General features: G+C 57.2%; 1 protein-coding gene across 4 annotated transcripts in view; it reads right to left on the minus strand.

The window, feature by feature from the left end:
• Positions 1-18,988, minus strand: part of CELSR1 (cadherin EGF LAG seven-pass G-type receptor 1) — a 149,884-nt gene extending 130,896 nt beyond the window's left edge. For all 4 annotated transcript variants that reach the window (XM_082350585.1, XM_082350584.1, XM_082350583.1 and 1 more), the window contains exon 1: positions 15,106-18,988. In XM_082350585.1, coding sequence (XP_082206711.1) covers positions 15,106-18,697 — 3,592 coding nt within the window. In that variant the 5' untranslated portion in view covers positions 18,698-18,988. The remainder of the gene's footprint in view (positions 1-15,105) is intronic.
• Positions 18,989-19,461: the final 473 nt, after the last annotated feature.

Below are 19,461 nucleotides of genomic sequence, written 5' to 3' on the forward strand. Positions count from 1 at the left end.
GAAAGGACACACCGAGAAGCTCCTCTCGCCGCCACGGTTCCTCCTGGCACTTTCCACGGCCACGTCACTCCCTGCGCTCTTCAGCTCCGTTCTCTCCACCTCTTGCCAGTTTGCACAGTGTTTAAAAACAACTCTCAGGACAGGGGCCACACCCCAGGGCTGCGACAGGAAGCTGTGGCCCCAGCTACACGTCACACTGCCTCCCTACTGCCCCAAAGCACCTGCCGCCGACCCACCGAATCCTACTCAAACCCGTGTCCCGGCTGGGTGAGCCAGGAGACGCCCTTTTTGGTTTCTAAGCGGGGGTTACAAAGGAAAGACCCCGAGGCTGGGGTCATCAGCTCCAGAGAACGCAGACGCAGAGACTCACTGGTTCCGGGGAAGCAGGATGGGGGGCGTCCTGGCGGAGGGGTCACTACAGAGAGGGGAAAAAGAACCCCCCCACCGGGCTCCCCAGCTACAGAGAAAGGAGCTGCCACACACCAGTCTGGCCCCTGAAGGAGCTTGGTCAGCTCCCACACACCAAATTCACTTTTGGTTCAAAAAATGCCAGACGGATGAGTGACAGAAACAAAGGGAGGGAAAGCAGGGTTCCTGCAGCAAACACAATGGCTTTCCCAGGCCAGACCGGGGACTTGGACAGCTGTCCCGACCCTGAAGCCCTCAGCTTCCTGCCTTCGGGGTCACCTCCGCCTGGTTTTCCCCAAAACTGACTTCATGTAGCACTTGTCATTTTCTACTTAGCAACAAGTGGCGCTGTCCGGGTCCAGAACCGCTGGCCCCCAATCCCACTTCCTTGGGCATATCTGTTCCACCGTGAGGTGCCCTTGCACACGCGCTGTAACTCTCTGCACCCATGTACACACACACACATACACAGGCGCACACGCACACACGCCTGACCTCCGATGGCCACGTGCCGGATGCACAGGAAATCTCTCAGAACAATAAACCTTAATATTTTCCATTCTCTCTTTGAAGATTTGGGGGAACTTTCAATTACACATTAGAGAATTTTCCATGCTTAGAAGAGAGGATCAATCGAAAAGGAGACTCCTACAGTCGGGTCCCAGGGCAACAAATCACAAAAGGCAAAGCAGGGTGAGCTCTCATCTTAAAAACATGCTTACCTGCCCTCACACCGACCTTCTGTTCACTACACATCTGGAGGCATGCGCGCACGTCCACTAAGCCCAAAGGCCGCTATGATTTCCTAAGTGAGTAGAGAGTTAGGAGCCTGTGTGATCACAACCGACAGGAAACCTCATCTGCTGTGATATTCAGTCTAATTAGAGGAGCCTGAGGGGAAGAGAGAAAAGGGGAGGATCTCGATGGGTCACTACAATAAGGGAGACCCTGCTGTGTTCCAGGTGTTCAGGTGGGCAAACCGTGGGCTCCACTGGGAAAGCAGAACTCCATCACCCGATTTAACAGAAAGAAATCCGTTATGCACTCGAGCAGGCAGGCAGGTGCTGTAGTGGGTTGAATCGTGTCCCCCAAAAAGATACATCCAAGTCCCAAACCCCCGGTACCTGTGAACGTGACCTGATTTGGAAGTAGGGTCTCTGCGGATGTGATAAAGATATAAATTAAGATGAAGTCGTAGAGGAGTGGAATGGGCCCTAAACTCGATAGGACTGGAGGGACTTCCCTGGTGGTCCAGTGGTTAGGACTCAGCGCTTCCACTACGGGGGGGCTCGGGTTTGAGCCCTGGTCGGGGAGCTAAGATCCTGCATACCACACAGCACGGCCAAAAAACAAAACTCAGTAGGACTGGAGTGCTTATGAGCGAGGAGAAGATGTAGAGACACACGGGGAGGGGGCCAGGTGATAACTGAGGCAAGCAGACCAGGTGATGCAGCTGCAGGCTGAGGGTCCTGGCAACCCCCGGAAGAGGCAGGAAGCCCTACAGCTTCAGAGGGAGCACCTGCCGATACCTCGATTTCTCGGCTCTGTGGCCTCCGGACCGTGAGAGAATAAATGTCCGTTGTTTGAAGGCACCAGTTACAGCAGCCCCCCGAAGCTGACGCAGCAGGTCTCTAACCTTGAAGGACTGGTCCTAACAGAATCGGCCGACCCTCTCACTCAATCTAACATGCAGCCGATCACAAGTCCCTTGGCTTCTTAGGAGGCTTGATCTGAGCCCAGGATGCAGCCTGTAAAAGTCTGTAAGTGAAGCAGAACTTTACAGAAGGTGCAGAGAGAGGGCTGGGTGGGGTAAGGAACCCACAACTCAAATCCTCTGTGCACAGCCCAGGCAAAGCTCCAGAGGGAACCAAGAGGCAGCAGAAGTGCCTAGTGGGGATCTCACACAGGATGGCCCAAAGCAACCCCAAGACGCCGCCAGAATCTCTGCCCCGGCCCAGACCCTGGGGGCGCAAGGGCTTTGGCTGACCCTTGACCACACAACTGGGCTTCCCAGGGGCTGGGAGGTGAGGGGAGGGGGAGTGACCCTAATGGGTATGGGGTTTCCTCTGGAGGTGACAAAAACCGTTTAGAAAGAGACAGGTGGTGGTTGCACATCACTGTGAATGTACCAAATGCCACTGAATTGTCCACTTTGAAATGGTTTATGTTATGTGACTGTCACCTCAATAAAAATACAAAAGGAAGGATCATACCTAATTGCTTACATGTGTCAAAATGCCAACAAAGATACGCCCGGACCGGCACATGTGCCAAGTTGTACTGAACCCGAGACTTGGTCCTGATGAGGGGAGGGGCCAAGTGACAGGGTGGGGCTGGGGAGAGCGGAACCCGCCTCGCACGCGGGTGGGGCAGCAGTGTCCCCGCCCTCCGCTGGCCTCCTCCCGTGCAGCCGTGGGACCAGCTGGAGGCACTGGCCTCTGGTCTGGATCCCCAACCCCGAGCCAACCTCCTTCCCCAGGCTGGGCTGCAAGGCCCTGGGGACACCCGGGCACCCAGGGATCCGAGGACCCTTCTTCTCACCCTGGGCCTTAAAGGCAAGGTACATGTTCATCTTTGCGGCCTCTAATATACAGCTAAACACCAAAGAGACTTTACTCACGTACCAGACCCAAAACTTATATTAACGTATCTGCCCCTTTTGCTGTGAACGCTGTCAAGCCACAGGCTGAGCTCAGAAACACAAAGAATGAGACACCCGGGCTCTGCAGAAGGGGCCTGGATGCCATCACAACCCAGGACAAGACAAAAGGGACCAGGGCGCAGGTCTCGGGGCGGGAAAACCACAAGGCAAAGGCACCTGCTTCCACTTGACCAGCACCTGAGTGGCCGGAACAGTTTTGCTTTGTTGGCATTTTTTTAATTGTGGTAAAATGTACGTAAAGTTTAACACTGTAGTCATTTTTAAGTGTACAGCTCTGTGGCATTAAATACGTTACTGTGCAACCATCACCACCATCCATCTCCAGAGCTCTTTTCATCTAGCAAAACTTAAACTTTATACCCATCAAACAAACTTTATACCCATCAAACAACACCCCCCCCCATTCCCTCTTCCCCAGCCCTGGTAACGTCCATTCTACTTTTTATCTCTACGAATTTGACTACCCTAGCAACCTCAAGTAATCCTACAATATTCGTCCTTTTGTGTCTGGCTTATTTCAATGAGCACAACGCCCTCAAGGTCCATCCACGTGGTAGCCTGTGTCAGAACTTCCTTCCTTCTTAAGGCTGAACGATATTCCGTGGTATGTAGAGACCACTTTTGCTCATCCGTTCATCCACCAATGGACACTTGGGTTGCTTCCACCTTTGGCTATTGTGAATCGTGCTGCTATGAACATGGGTGTGCCAATATCTGTTGAAGTCCCTGCTTTTACTTCTTTTGGGGTGTATGTCCAGAAGTGGAATTCCTGGATCCTATGGCAATTCTATGTTTAACTTTTTGAGGAAACACCACACTGTTTTCCACAGCAGCTGCACCATTTTACATTCCCAATAGTGCACAAGGGTTCCGATTTCTCCACACCCTTGCCAACACTTGCTATTTTCTCCTTTGTTTTGTTTTCATAATGGCCATCCTAAAGGTCTGAGGTGGTGTCCCACTGTGGCTCTGATTTGCATTTTCCTAATGATCAGTGCTGTTGAGCATCTTTTGCCTGTTGACCATCTGGCTCTCTTCTTGGGAGAAATGTCTATCATGTCCTTTGCCCATTGTTTAATCTGGTTGTCTGTTTCTCTGCTGTTGAGTTGCAGGAGTTCTTTACATGTTCTGGATAGTATTCCCTTATCAGATACTGGATATGAAAGTATTTCATAACAGCTTTTAAACATGATCATTTCTCAGCACCTGCACAGTACATGGCAAGAAAAAGGTTTCCCAAGTCACGGCCCAGGCTGGACCCTTCACTTACAGAACGATACAGGGCAGGAGTCGAGAGGAGGGTCCTGGGCAATGACCCCACCCCCACCCCCATTTCAATGGGGGCACCAAGGCCCAGAGAGGGCCACCCGTACCAGTGTCAGCAATCAGCACGAGGGCATGCCACCCGGGCTTCCTCGCCAGTGAAACCTCCCTCATGCTCCCCCCAATACTGGAGATGGGTCACAACACAAAAGGACAGCTGCTGGGAGGGTGGCCGCACTTGGCCTATTCCAACGCAGGGCTGCAACAGCAGCTGAACTACTTCACTCTATGGAAACGGTCCTGCAACAATCAACTCACAGGGACCTCCCTGGTGGTCCAGTGGTTAGGACTCTGCGCCTCCACCACAAGGGGCAAGGGTTTGATACCTGGTCAGGGAACTAAGGTCCCGCAAGCCACAAGGAGCGGCCAAAAAAAAAAAAAAAAAACCAACTCACTGATAAAAGCGTATTGCCTGGCAAGAAAGCTCTTATCTCCAAATGCTTACAGAGCATACGACTTTATTTACACTACTTGCTGTTAGTCTACCTTAACCAAGTATAATTTAGAGTAGGTGTTTTAAAACTCCTAAAAAGATAAGAAAGCTACGGAACCAGCAGTAAAAACACATTATAAGAAATGAGAGAAAACTCTTGATTGACAGATGGAGGGAGAGAGGGAGGGAAAGAGGGAAGGCTGGCAGGGGGCTCCCCGGCCAGCAGAACCTGTGCTCTTGCAGCCGGAACGCCCCCCGAGGGCACATCAGACAGCTGCTCTGTGTGGGGTCCTCATCGGCGCCCACCTCCCCTGCCTGTGGCTCTGACCCCTGCACTGGCTCTGGTTCCTCCCTGCACCTGGTGCACACCGGTCCTGCACTCCACACTTTCCTATGACACAGCTCCATCACAGAAGACCCCATAGAGACTCGGGCACAGCTCCCCAGGAGCCCCTGCTTCCCCACCCTGCTCATCCGAGGGAGGGGGGAAGGGCCGAGTGCTCCCGTGGAATCAGGCCTGATGCACACGTGACCCTCAGCCCTCCTGTTCTGGGCAATGCCGTCACTCTCACCGAGCTTCCATCCTCAGAATCCCCAAACCTGGGCTCCCCCTTCCAGGGCTCAGCCATTGGCCGAAGGTGGGGATTGAAGGGGGTGGTCACCACAGTGGTTAGAGCACTCAGACACCAGCGTCTGGGCCTGGCCCTCCCCACCACCAGCTCGCCGGCCTCAGTCTCTCTGCTGTGAAATGAGGATTCTCTGAGATCCCAGTGAGATGATGCAGGCAGAGCCCAGGCACACAAGCCAGAACAGCGTGGTGACCGTGCTCTCATGTGACCAGCCCAGACGCCCCATCCGGCTCTGAGGCCAGCCTCCTGCACTGTGGGCCTCCTGGTCCTTGAGGGCCAGGCCCTGACCCCTGACCATGAAGCCACAGCAAAGAGGAGGAGGGGGGCTGGGGGGCACTGCCAGGGAGGGGAGCGGTTTGGGAGGGGGGCCATAACCCCCCAGCTCCCCAGAGCCAGCACAAGGCATTCGGGGACTCGGAAGTGTCCACCCTTTCCGGAAACATGACGAAAGGTGAGGGGCGGGGCAGCCCATCTCAGGTTCCTGCCTAGAAAATGGAGGGACTGTCACCTCGCCCACAAGATTCATGGAGAAAGGACACCAGCTCACCTGAAGTTCGCCTGCACTGGCAGCTCCAACGGAAAAGCACATGGAAAGGTGCCCACAAGGCCAATCCCTGCAGCCTCAGCCGCCGACCTGCCAGGCACTGCGGATCTGACATGGTGGTGTCCGCCGGCCAAGGGCTAGCACAATGCCCCTTCCACGGGGTCCCCCATCCTCCGTGCGTTCCCAAACCCCTGCACAAGGCCCCCAGCTCCGAGGGACCCCCTGTGTTGGCCCACGTGCCCTCCACCACGATGGCAAAGGTTAAAACCCAGTAGTGCGGTGGGTGGAAGGAAAGGTTATTCTACATAGTTTGCCTTTAAAGTAGTTGTTTAAATCATGTGTGTGTTCATGTGTAGACACGCGTACATGTGTATGTGTATATGTGTGTACGTGTGTATATATGTACATGTGCGTGCCTGTGTGTTTAAGAAAAAACCATGGCCTTTATCCAGGACATCAAGAGACACTCAACAGAGTGATGAAAATGATAAAGCCTCCTGCTGGGCTTTTCCCAGCTTCGGAATGTTCACGCCCAAAAAGGTGCTTGATTAGCCAGGTAGCCACAAGTTCTTACCTGAAGCAAAAGCAGAATTCAGCCATTGGAGTTTTCCTAAAACAGCCCATTCCTTCCACCCGGGGCCAAGCCCCCAGCCAAGCATGGAAGGAACTGAGAGTGGCTTGTCCTCTGCACAGGCCCCCTCCCCCCGCATCTGTCCTCTAAGTGAAGGCAGAAGAGGAGGAGCCGCCCTTGGCCTCGGCACGTGGCCCCTCCCCCCAGACCCCTCTGGATCATTCCATAAATAATCCACAGATTTGCTGAGCACCTACTATGTGCCGAGCCTCAGGCCCACAGGGCAAAGCAGAGGGGGGCCCATTGTCCCCAAGAACAAAAGGCTACTGCCCTCTGTCCACCACAACCTGGGTCCCTAACCCGAGTTACCCCGGTTACCCTTCCAAAACAAACATGCAGAAAGGAAGAGGGTTATTTACTATCCCTCCTCCACCCAATATCCAAGGAGGGCTTTTATAAGAACCTACGTGTTCAGGTTAGAGAAGAAGAAAAAACTGAAAACTATTTTCCCCCAAGGCTGTGAGTTGAAAAGAATCAAGCCAGCCTTCAGAATATTTTCTGCACTCTCTGCCCCACTTGATAAAATCTGCTTCTGTCTGCATCCAAGTGCCGGCGGCCCAGCCAGACTACATGCCCCGGGGGCACAGCCTCTGCTACCAGGGCCCTGGCACCCACCCTCCCACCCACCTGGTTCCTTAACAGGTTTCTGCTCTCAGGTGTCCAAACGGACAGGCGCGTGCATCAGCCCAGACCAAAGTGGACTTTCAACGGTGACACCAGGTTCTGGACAGACTTGTGGCGTCACCAACACCAGTCACTTTTCCAGGTATGATATCAGCGCCACCCCTCCTTCCGAAGGGCTCATGTGGCTGCAACTTTTCCCAGATTTAAAAAAAACAGTCTCTCTGTCACCCTCATAGGTACGTGGGGACAGATGGAGACCTCAGGTCACCAGGTAGCCAGCGCTGAGATGGGGAAAGCTGGGTCCTTGTGAGTCCAGGTCACCTGTGCCCTTCAGCCCCTGCCCATCCTCCCCTGCCCTCCTGCTCCCGCATCAGGGGTCCCGTGGCTCAAAGAGAAGCAGACGCCGCCGTCCCCGCCCCGACTCCTGCAGCCCCATCGACACTCAGCTCGGCCACAGCAGGCCCTTGACGGCCACTGAGGCTTATCCCCCGAGTCCAGTGCCCCCCCCCGAGGTGCCAGCGCCTGTGACAGATGAACAGCTGCGCAAGCAGGCAGCACTGCAGGACGGGCCAGGACGGTTGTGCCCGTTAGCTGGTCAACTCCTCTCGACTGTCAACTCTGCCTGGGTCCCCATGGCCATCGCACCTTCCCTCTGAGTCTCCCCCATACCCGGTCACCCAGTCCTCTGCTCCCCAAGCCCCCCAACACCCCAGCTCTCATGGAGACCATCAAGGACCCCCCCTGGGCTAACCCAAGTCACACCTCTGTCCTGAGGCTCCCTGAACACCAAAAGCCATCAGCCACCGGTGACCCCCTTCAGGCCCTCACACTCCCTCAGCCCCCAGGGCCTCGGACCCTTGGTTTTTTCCTCCTGCAGGTGGGTATTCCGGCTCCAGCTCTCAGGCAGGTCCAGTTTGCCTGGGCACCCCCAGGCTGCACCTGACCCATGTCCCCATCATAGGGGTCCTCTGCCCGAGTGCCCTCCACCCCCGCGGCCATGATGGTCCTCTCTGTCACCCCGGAGGCCATGCTCACCACCTCTGGCTGTGGCCCCAGCTGGTCTCTCCTGCCCAGACCTGTGCATCCAACCGTCTTCACGACAAGGTCACAGGTGCCCAGCTGCACGGGGTCCAAAGTGGCCTCAGGGCCCTCCCCTGGTGCAGGCACCTACCTGCTCTCCCCATCTTCATCTGCATGTTCCCCAAAGCACAGCCTGAGAGAACACAGCTCGGGAGCCGCCGTCCCGGGTTCAAATCCCAAAGCGGCCACCACAAGCTGGGCGCCCAGGATGCGGGGTCGAGCCTCTGGGGGCCCTGGGGTGCTCCTCAATGAGACAATACCTTCCACTGATGCGGCTGCTGCAGGAGCAGACAGGTAGCATGGGGTCGGGGTGCGGGGGTCGTGGGGGAGGGTCCCAGCACGAGGAGCACGTGGGCTGACCAACCCCACCCTCACCTCCACATCTCACCAGCTAACCTCCCAAATCCCCTCTGTCCACCCACCCCCATCAGCAGCTCAGCTGGAGGGGAGGGGATTCAGCCATGCCCAGCCCCCCGCTGGGAAGGCGTATCACACTCACCTTGGCACGGGGGAGTCCCCAGCCCACCCTCCCCCTGAATTCACTTCCCTGTTTATCGACTGTCCCCACCCAACCTCCCTCTCCAGGGCCTGGCACACAGTAGGCCTGGCACATAGTAGGCGCTCGATAAACAAATAAACACTCCCTTGTTTCTGAGCCAGTGTTTCTGAAAGTATATTAGCAAGTGACTACCTCCAGATACTGAAGCCCTGAGACGGTTAACTAGCTTCCCAAAGTACCTAACTCTTCCGGGCAAGTTATGTTACTGGAGAATCCAGCTCGATGACTGACGTGGTTTAAGCTGGTCTGATCCTTTTCCACATGGTAAGATTCAGAAAAGAAACATAATGCTTGCCTCCAGACGCTGCCTGGTACCATGCCCATCTCCCTATTTCCTTGTTGGCCATCAGAGTCCCTACGATATCCTGTATTTAACTCGGCAAACACTCTTTAAAACTTTATCAAGCCTGGACGGCTTTATCCCATCGAGTCCCCACCAGAGTAAACGGACAAAGGTTATTCAATCTTGTTATTTCACGACTTTCAGTATTTTCTGACACGTCTGAATGACTCATGGCCCAATCATTTTTACCCCGCAAAATGCTACTTTTCCCACCCCCACTGGCCCACATGCCCACAAGCACGAGGTCATTTTCCACCAAATGCCACGTTCCATGATGTGCAGCTCACGGCTGGACACCCACAGGGACACACATGTTCAAGTTGAATTTAAAGTGTCCGTGTTACTAAATGACCAACATCTAGAAAAACTACCTAAGGGACTCCACACGTGACAGTCCCCTTGGGTTATTAGCCACGCTGCTTTCTAAAACGCAAACACAGCTCTTATAAACATTCGGAGCACAAAAGCCCCTACCGTAGAATTTTAAATCTCATTCAAAAACTGTCACATATAGGGACTTCCCTGGTGGTGCAGTGGTTAAGAATCCGCCTGCCAATGCAGGGGAAACAAACGGGTTCGAGCCCTGGTCCGGGAAGATCCCACATGCCACGGAGCAACTAAGCCCATGCGCCACAACTCCTGAGCCTGCGCGCCTAGAGCCTGCGCTCCGCAACAAGAGAAGCCACCACAATGAGAAGCCAGTGCTATCACAACGAAGAGTAGCCCCCGCTCGCGGCAACTAGACAAAGCCCGCGCGCCAACAACAAAGACCCAAAACAGCCAAAAATAAATAAATAAATTTATTTTAAAAAAAAAATTAAAAACAAAAAAAAACCTGTCACATATAGGGACTTCCCTGGTGGTGCAGTGGTTAAGAATCCGCCCGCCAATGCAGGGGACACAGGTTCGAGCCCTAGACCGGGGAGATCCCACATGCCCCGGAGCAACTAAACCCGTGAGCCACAGCTACTAAGCCTGCACTCTAGAGCCTGCGAGCCACAACTACTGAGCCTATGTGCCACAACTACTGAAGCCCGTGCACCTAGAGTCTGTGCTCCGCAACAAGAGAAGCCACCGCAAGGAGAAGCCCGCGCACCACAACGAAGAGTAGTCCCCGCTCAACACAACTAGAGAAAGCCCGCACATAGCAACGCAGACCCAATACAACCAAAAATAAATTTTAAAAATTAAAAAAAAAAAAATATCACATATAAAACAAACACCATGTATCACTGGAAGTTATCTAAAAACGGGAGCAATTTGAATGTGACTATACTCAGAATTCAGAAAATTTTCAGTGTTTTGTCCTTGGTGGGCCACATAAAACCATCAACACTATCTGCTCCCAGTCCAAAGACTGTACTAACGCCCCCATCCAGGCAAAAGGAGCTGCCCTCCTCCCAAGCATGTCCATCTTGGGTACCACATACCCCATCCCCCTCCCCGACCCCACCCCCCACCCCCGGTCCCCGCAATCCTGTGCACCTTCCCAGCGGCTCCACTTCTGGAAGCACCCAGCCCTTCCTGGCATGGCTTCCACAAAACCTAGTGTACAACTGGGCTCTTCTTCTTTTTCATTTATTTATTTATTTTATTTATTTATTTTTGGGTGCATCGTGTCTTTGTGTCTTTGTTGCTGTGCACGGGCTTTCTCTAGTTGCGGCGAGCGGGGGCTACTCTTTGTTGCGGTGCGCGGGCTTCTCACTGCGGTCGCTTCTCTTGTTGCAGAGCACAGGCTCTAGGCGCGCGGGCTTCAGTAGTTGTGGCACACCGGCTCTGTAGTTGTGGCTCGCGGGCTGTAGAGCGCAGGCTCAATAGTTGTGGCGCACGGGCTTAGTTGCTCTGCGGCATGTGGGATCTTCCTGGACTAGGGCTCGAATCCGTGTCCCCTGCATTGGCAGGAGGATTCTTAACCACTGCGCCACCAGGGAAGACCCATGGGCTCTTCTTTACAGCACCTCAAGGGCGGTAATAATGCGCTAGAGGCCATAGGGTACGGCTGTAAACCCGGGGAAGCCAATCACACTTCATTGAAAATAGCTTGTGAGTTTGAAACCACAGCTTTCCCCATTGTTTCCTTTAAAAAACCTAAGAATCCAAGTCTGGTTAATTCAAAGGCTGATCTTTTTGTTTTGTTCTGTTTCTACACACAGCTTTGCTGTTGGGAATTACATATTTATAGTTTATAATATTTTTTTCTTTGAAGCATTAAATAGTCGTCAAATGGTCAGAGGGTTGTATAGGATCCCAAGGTGCCTACTTAAACCAGGGCAAGGATTCGGCCCTGAAACAATTCAGCTTAGCAACTAATTCCTCAAAACTCTTCTCTTGGGACTTCCCTGGTGGCGCAGTCGTTAAGAATCCGCCTGCCAATGCATGGGACACGGGTTCAATCCCTGGCCCGGGAAGATCCCACATGCTGCAGAGCAACTAAGCCCGTGTACCACAACTACTGAGCCCACGTGCCACAACTAGTGAAGCCCACGCAGCTAGAGCCCGCGCTCCGCAACAAGAGAAGCCACCGCAATGAGAAGCCCATGCACCGCAACGAAGAGTAGCCCTGGCTCACCACAGCTAGAGAAAGCCCACGTGCAGTAACGAAGACCCAATGCAGCCAAAAATAAATAAATAAATAAATAAATTTATATTAGGGCTTCCCTGGTGGCGCAGTGGTTGAGAATCTGCCTGCCAATGCAGGGGACACGGGTTCGAGCCCTGGCCTGGGAAGATCCCACATGCCGCAGAGCGACTAGGCCCATGAGCCACAATTACTGAGCCTGCGCGTCTGGAGCCTGTGCTCCGCAACAAGAGAGGCCGCGATAGTGAGAGGCCCGCGCACCACGATGAAGAGTGGCCCCCGCTTGCCACAACTAGAGAAAGCCCTCGCACAGAAACAAAGACCCAACACAGCCATAAATAAATAAATTAAAAAAAAAAATTTATATTAAAAAAAAGTAACTAAAATGAAATACAATTTTAAAAAAACAAAAACAAAACAAAAATTTTCTCTCAGGTAAGAGAGGGGAGTGCGAAGAGCCGGCCTGTTTTGCTTACATCTGGGTTGGATGCCTGGTGCTCCTGCTTGCCGGCTATGTGACCCTGAGGAAGTGATGTAACCCCTACTGAGCCTCAGTCTCTTCATCTGTATAATGGGCAGCCGCCTAATGCCACTCACTTCCCAGGCACCAGAGGAATAAGTGATGGTGTAGGTAAAAGAGTTTACAAAACTGCTTGATATCCAGGCAGAACCCAGTGCAAGGTGATCATCATCATCTGGGAGGGTGGACATGAGGCCCCAGTGCCTGACTGACACGAGGGGACGTCACAAGGATTGGAAGCCCAAACTGGATCACTGGGACAATTACAGCATAGCATGGAGCACCCAACCCACCTTCAACTGTGGTCCTGGCTGTGGTTCCACCAGGTAGGCAAGACGGCCCTCAGTAACTAACCTCTTTTGAAAAAAATCCATCTTAAACCCTTTATCCAGCCATCATGGAGGGGGGGGCCACATTCCTGATGCTTCAGACACATGAAACATCCCTGCTCCCGGCGTGCGCCCGTTCCCACTAAAGCACCATATCCCCTGTAAATTCAAAACCCTATGATGGGGACTTCCCTGGCGGTCCAGTGGTTAAGACTTCGCCTTCCAATGCAGGGGGTGCGGGTTCGATCCCTGGTCGGGGAGGTAAGATCCCACATGCCTCGTGGCCAAAAAACCAAAACGTAAAACAGAAGCAATACTGTAACAAATTCAATAAAGACTTTAAAAATCGTCGACATCGGGCTTCCCTGGTAGCGCAGTGGTTGAGAATCTGCCTGCCAATGCAGGGGACACGGGTTCGAGCCCTGGTCTGGGAAGATCCCACATGCCGTGGAGCAACTAAGCCCGTGAGCCACAACTACTGAGCCTGCGCGTCTGGAGCCTGTGCTCCGCAACAAGAGAGGCCGCGCATGGCGATGAAGAGTGGCCCCCGCTTGCCGCAACTAGCGAAAGCCCTCGCACAGAAACGAAGACCCAACACAGCCAAAAATAAATAAATAAATAAATTTATTAAAAAAAAAAAATCGTCGACATCAAAAAAGTCTTTAACAAAACAATAAATAAAAAAAAAATTAAAAAAAAAAACCCTATGATGTTGCCAAGTCATTTTTTTTTTTTTGGCTGCGTTAGGTCTTCGTTACTGCACGCAGGCTTTCTCTAGTTGAGGCAAGCGGGGGCTTCTCTTGTTGCAAAGCATGGGCTCTAGGTGCTCGGGCTCAGTAGTTGTGGCACACAAGCTTCAGTAGTTGTGGCTCGTGGGCTCAGTAGTTGTGGCTCACGGGCTTAGCTGCTCCGTGGCATGTGGGATCTTCCCAGACCAGGGATCGAACCCGTGTCCCCTGCATTGGCAGGCGGATTCTTAACCACTGCACCACTAGGGAAGTCCCCCCAAGTCATTTTTATATAGGCTAAATTTTCCATCCACTCTGCTTTATCTAGCAGATAAAGCAGTACAGGGGAAAAAAAGAAAGAGAAAATGCAAATGGAAATTTGTGAAAGAGACTTTTTTTTAAATTGTTGCTGCTCAGAATGTCCATAACCCTGGTTGACAATTCTCCTTAAAGGCCTATTCCGTATTCTCTACACACATTCACAACTTCACAAAACCCACAATATTCACCTACAGACAGACTAGGCTGACATAACATCAATGTTGCAGTATCGCATGGCCTCAAAACTGGACCTGTAAGTTCCGGATTTTATAAGCAAACAACTGGAACCTGTTTGCTACCCAATCCTTAGTATATAAAGAATTACAGCCAAATGCGGAAACAAAATAAATCAGAAAATTAACTTTTTAGTTCTTCCAGGGCTCCCATGGGTATGCTGTATTGTAATAATTTATTGATTAAACAAGTCATCTGAAACATTGACTCAACCCACAGATCCTAGCCTTTTTTGGTGATAGTTTGGTCTCCTAATTAAGGTCACCTGCCTGCAGGAGCCACTGGGGGTCTCTTTACTGTTCCCCAATCCCCGCCCCCCCGCCCCCCGGCCCCGGCCAAATCCTTCCCTCTCTCTTCTGTGTCCTCCTGTTCGTCCCCCTCTCTGGCCCCGCAGCTCCACCTGCCACAGGGAGGTCAGCAGCATGGAGGACCCACCCCTGACTGCCTGGTGAGACACCCTCCCTCCAGCCCAGAGCGGGCCAGCAGGGTGCCCACACTGGCTCCACCACCAACCCAGGCAGGCCTCTAAGTAACATCCGAATTACAAGTGCACGTCCAGGAGCTGAAGCCAAGATCAAACGAGGCTGCGCTTTCAAAGAGCTCCCACACAGGCGAGCACACATAAGCCCGACTGTTACTACCTGGAGGAGACAGAAAAGAGACACGAAAGGAACTAACTCCAGCTGTCTTGCAGGGTGACTCAAGAACCCATCCGGCAATTTCCAACGGTTCCACCCAAGAACTAATTGGCACATGGGCACACAGTGACCTCTGACCTTTCCAGACAGGCACGTGGCTGACTACAAAGCATCACCAAGCAAACCAGATGCTCAGATAACCTCCGAGACCAGGTTTTTAGAGCACAACTCGGGAGCCAGACCCTCTGAGAAAAGCCCAGGAAGCCCCAGTCTTGAACTTGAGGAAGCCCAGGCCTGCTCCCAGCAAAAACGCTGAGGGCAGCAGTGCCGTGCCCCTCTCACCCTCTTGGCCTGAGTGAGGAGCACGCCCTGGGCTGGCGGTATCCAACCATCCAACCGGAGGCCACAAATCCCCGGAGCTACCCGGGCCCGGCCTGACTGCGCCCCGGCAAGCCGGGCGGGCTCGGGGCAGGTGCCCGCAGCCCTCCAGGCGGCCCCGCGGAGCCCCCAGGGCCACTCACCGGAAACAGACACCTCCATGAGCGCCTCCAGCGGCCGGTTGCTGTTCAGGTCGTGGCTGAGCTGCAGCTCGCCCGTGGCAGGGTCCAGCAGCAGCAGCTGCAGCTCGTTGCCCTGCAGGAAGGTGTAGTTGAGGCTGTCCGAGAGGTCAGGGTCGTGGGCCGGGATGCGGCCAATCACACCAGTGGGGAAGCTATTGGACTTATTGGTGACATAGTTGTTGAAGAGGATCTGGAAGTCCGGCAGCACCGGCGGGTTGTCATTCTGGTCCAGAAGGCGGATGTGCACCGTGGCCCGGCTCACCAGGGGGGCCGACGTGGCCTGCACCACGAGCACGTACTCCCGCCGGATCTCAAAGTCCAGCTCGACCAGGGCACGTAGGTCCCCACTCAGCAGGTCAAGCTGGAAGACCTCAGGCACGTTGCCTTCCACAATCTGGTACATGATCTGGGCGTTGGGGCCTTCGTCGGGGTCACTAGCTCGAATCCTCGCCACCACGGACCCCACCGGGCTGTTCTCCTCCACAAACAGCTCCAGCTCGTCTCTCTCAAACACCGGAGGGTTGTCATTAATGTCCAAGACGGTCACCTGGATTTCCACCGAGGCGCTAAGGGGCACCGGGCTACCCCGGTCCACGGCCAGGGCACGAAGATCGTACACGGCCACGTTCTCCCGGTCCAGCCGGCGCTGGGTGCGGATCACGCCAGATGTGGGCTCAATGTAGAAGTCCCCGTCGCCATCGTCCCCGCCCTGGAAGGTGTACAGCAGGCGGCCATTGGGGCCTGAGTCCCGATCCGTGGCCGAGACCTGGAGGACGCTGGTTGACGGGGGAGCATCCTCGAAGACGGAGCCCTGGTAAAAATCCCGCAGGAACCGCGGTGCGTTGTCATTGGCGTCCAGGACGAGGATCTCCAGGGAGGTGGTGTCGGACTTCTGAGGGATACCGTTGTCCCGGGCTGTGATGGCCAGCGTGTAGGCGGCCTGGTCCTCGTAATCCAGCTCTGTCATGGTGTAGATGGTGCCGGTGTCGGGGTCGATTCGGAACTGCGGCACCGGATCCTCCAGCACGTAGGTGATGCGGGCGTTCTCGCCGGTGTCCTCGTCGGTGGCGCTGATGGTGGCGATGGAGGTGCCCACGGGCCGCTCCTCGCTGACGCTCACGGTGTAGTGCGAGCTCTGGAAGACCGGCCGGTGGGTGTTGGCGTCGGTGACGTTGATGAAGACCTGCGCGGTGTGCGCGCGCATGCCGTCGGAGGCGGTCACCGCCAGCACGTACTGCCGTTCCTGCTTGTAGTCGAGCGGCAGCGCCAGCGTGATGAGGCCGCCGCCGCTCTGGCTGCTGAGCGCGAAGCGGTTCCGCGTGTTGCCGCCGGTGAGCTGGTAGGTGATCACACTATTAGCGTCCCGGTCGAGGGCCCGCAGGGTCAGCACGCTGCTCCCCACGGCTGCGTCCTCGTTCAAACGCAGCTCGTACACGGGCTGCGTGAACGTGGGGTCGTTGTCGTTTACGTCTAGCACCGTGATGGACACGCTGGCGGAGGAGCTCATGGGCGGCGAACCGTGGTCCACCGCCTCCACGCCGAAGCTGTACTGCTCCACCTCCTCGCGGTCCAGCTCCGCGCACACGGTGATCCAGCCCGAGCTGTTGTGGATGTGGAAAGGGAAGTCCGCGGCCGAAGCGGGGTCTTGGGGCCCAGCACCGCCACCGCCCACGGAGGCCGAGGCGGTGTCCACCAGGCGGTAGCGCAGACGCGCGTTCTCACCCGCGTCCGCGTCCACCGCCTGGATGTGCAGAACCGAGTGGCCCAGAGGCACGTTCTCCAGCACGGCCGCCTGAAAGGGGCTGCTCACAAATATGGGGGCGTTGTCGTTCACGTCCAGCACCTGCACCGAGACCAGCCCCGAGGAGTTGATGAGTGGCGGCCGGCCCCCGTCCTGGGCCTTGATGCGCAGCGTGTACTCGCGGATGGCCTCGAAGTCCAGCGGGTTGATCACATCCAGGCTGCCGCTCAGCGAGTGCAGGTAGAACTGCCCCTTCAGGTTGCCGCTGATGATGCTGTAGTGTATGGCCGCGTTCTGGCCCTGGTCCCGATCTGTGGCCTGCACGCGCAGCACGGGCGTGTTGACCGCCACGTCCTCGGGCACCTGGACCACATAGCGCTTCTCGCTGAACTGGGGGTAGTTGTCGTTCTCGTCCTCCACCACGATGTGCACGGTGGCAGTGGCACTGAGCGGGCCCGGGTTGCGGCCCTGGTCGTTGGCCTCCACCAGCAGCTGATAGGAGGCCTCTTCCTCCCGGTCCACCACCGCCCGCGTGCGCACTACGCCCGAGCGCTCGTCGATCTCGAAGACACCACCCGCGCCCTCCAGCAGCCGGTAGCGCATATTGGCGTTGGAGGGCGCGTCGCCGTCGGTAGCGCGGATGGTCAGAACCTCGTAGCCCACCTCCAGGTTCTCGCGCACTCGCTCACGATACTCAGACTGCTCGAAGACCGGACTGTGGTCGTTGGTGTCGCTGACTGTGACGGTGAGGTAGGTGGCGGCCGAGCGCCGTGGCGAGCCGTGGTCCAGAGCGCTCACTTTGAGTACGTGCGTGTCCTTGGTCTCGCGGTCCAGCGCGCGGGCGGTGCTCACCAAGCCCGTGTCGGAGTCGATGAGAAAGTAGCCATTGGAGCGCTCATCGAACAGCGCCTCCATCTGGTAGCTCAGGCGCCCCGCCTCGCCCTCGTCCGGGTCGTGCGCGCGCAGCTCGATGACCGCGGTGCCCGCCGGCTCGTTCTCGGGCAGCGACACCTGGTAGCTGGGCAGCTGGAACTGCGGGGTAGTGCTGCCGCCAGCACCCCGCCGGGCCCGCCGCGCCGCCCCCGCCCCGACCTGAGGCAGGCTTGGCGGCGACAGCGATGGGGAGGGTGTCCCCGAGGCCGCCTCCAGCGCCAGCTCCACCCGGATGGTGCCGGCCGCGCGCCGCAGGGCACAGAGCAGGCGCAGGCGGGCCGAGCCACCAGGCGGCAGGCAGACAGGGCGACGTGGGCAACGGGACCCGGCCCGCGGCGGGCAGCTGCAGGCGGGGAACGTGGTCAGGGCCGCGAGCGCCGAGTGCAGCGTGGCCCCGCCGCCGCCGGGGCCCGGGAAGCAGAGCACCGCGCCGGGGTCAGGCACCGTGAGCACAGCCCGCGCGCGCAGCTCCGCGCCGGGAGCCCGTCCGCCCCGGGGCCGGGCGCTGCAACCGGGACCGTGCGCGCGTGCCCGCAGGCGGAGGCTCAGCGCCGTCTGGGCGCTACGGGCAGCCAGGCGGACATGCAGCGGCAGCGGGCGTCCCCCCAGGCGCGCGCAGCTCCGGAGCCCCGCGCCCGGCCCGCGCCGCCGCGCCGCCAGCCGCCCGTCGCGGCTCACGTCCAGCAGCTCCCGCAGCGCCCGGGGCGTGCGCGCCGCGTCCAGCGCATAGGTCCAGCCGGGCCCGAGGGCGAAGGCGCGGGCCCCGCCGGGCACTCGCAGCTCCCAGGCGGCCGCTCGAAGCCCCAACACCGGTAGGGCGGCGACCGCAGCCAGGAGCAGCAGCGCGGGCAGCACGGGCGGCGGCGGCGGCGGCGCCATGGCCCGGAGCCCGAGCCCGAGCCGGGCGCCCGAGCACAATCCATGCACCCGGCGCGGCTCCGCATCCACCCGGCGCGGCCTGTGCCGGGCCCTCGGGGCGGCTCGCGCCCCGCCTCCCCGGGGGCCCTGGCGGGGACACCGGAGGCCGGGCTCCCGGGCTCCCCCGCAGCTTCCACTTCGAGAGCACTTTGCGAAAGTTTGCGAAGTTGGTTTCAAGATGGCTCCTCCGCGCGTCCCGGGAGGGCGCCGCGCATCAACCTGCGGCGGCGGCGGCTCCAGGCGGCTCCAGGCGGCTCCAGGTGGCTCCAGGTGGCTCCGGGTGGCTCCAGGCGGCTCCAGGCGGCTCCAGGTGGCTCCAGGTGGCTCCGGGTGGCTCCAGGCGGCTCCAGGCGGCTCCAGGCGGCTCCAGGCGGCTCCAGGCGGCTCCAGGCGGCTCCAGGTGGCTCCAGGCGGCTCCCGCGCTGGCTCGGCAGGGCGGCGTGGGAAGCAGGGCGGGCCCGGAGCGGGGCGAGGGCTGCGCTCCCGGAGCGGGCTGGGCCGCACCGCGCCGCTCAGACCCCGGCGGCCGGCTGCTGCCTGGGCGGTGCGCTCGGCCTGCGCCCCCAGCGCCCGCGCTCTCCCCGCCCCTGGCCAGGCCCGGCCCCGCCCCCGGCCCCGCCGCGTATTGTTCAAACCGGGGGGGCGGGGGGCCGGCCCGGAGGTGCGCGCCGGGAGAATCGCTATGGAGACGCGGGGGCGCAGCGGTGACGGGGGCGGGGGGCCGG

Source organism: Balaenoptera borealis (genome assembly GCF_965194805.1).
Source record: "Balaenoptera borealis genome assembly, chromosome: 13".
NCBI classification, from domain to species: Eukaryota; Metazoa; Chordata; class Mammalia; order Artiodactyla; family Balaenopteridae; genus Balaenoptera; species Balaenoptera borealis.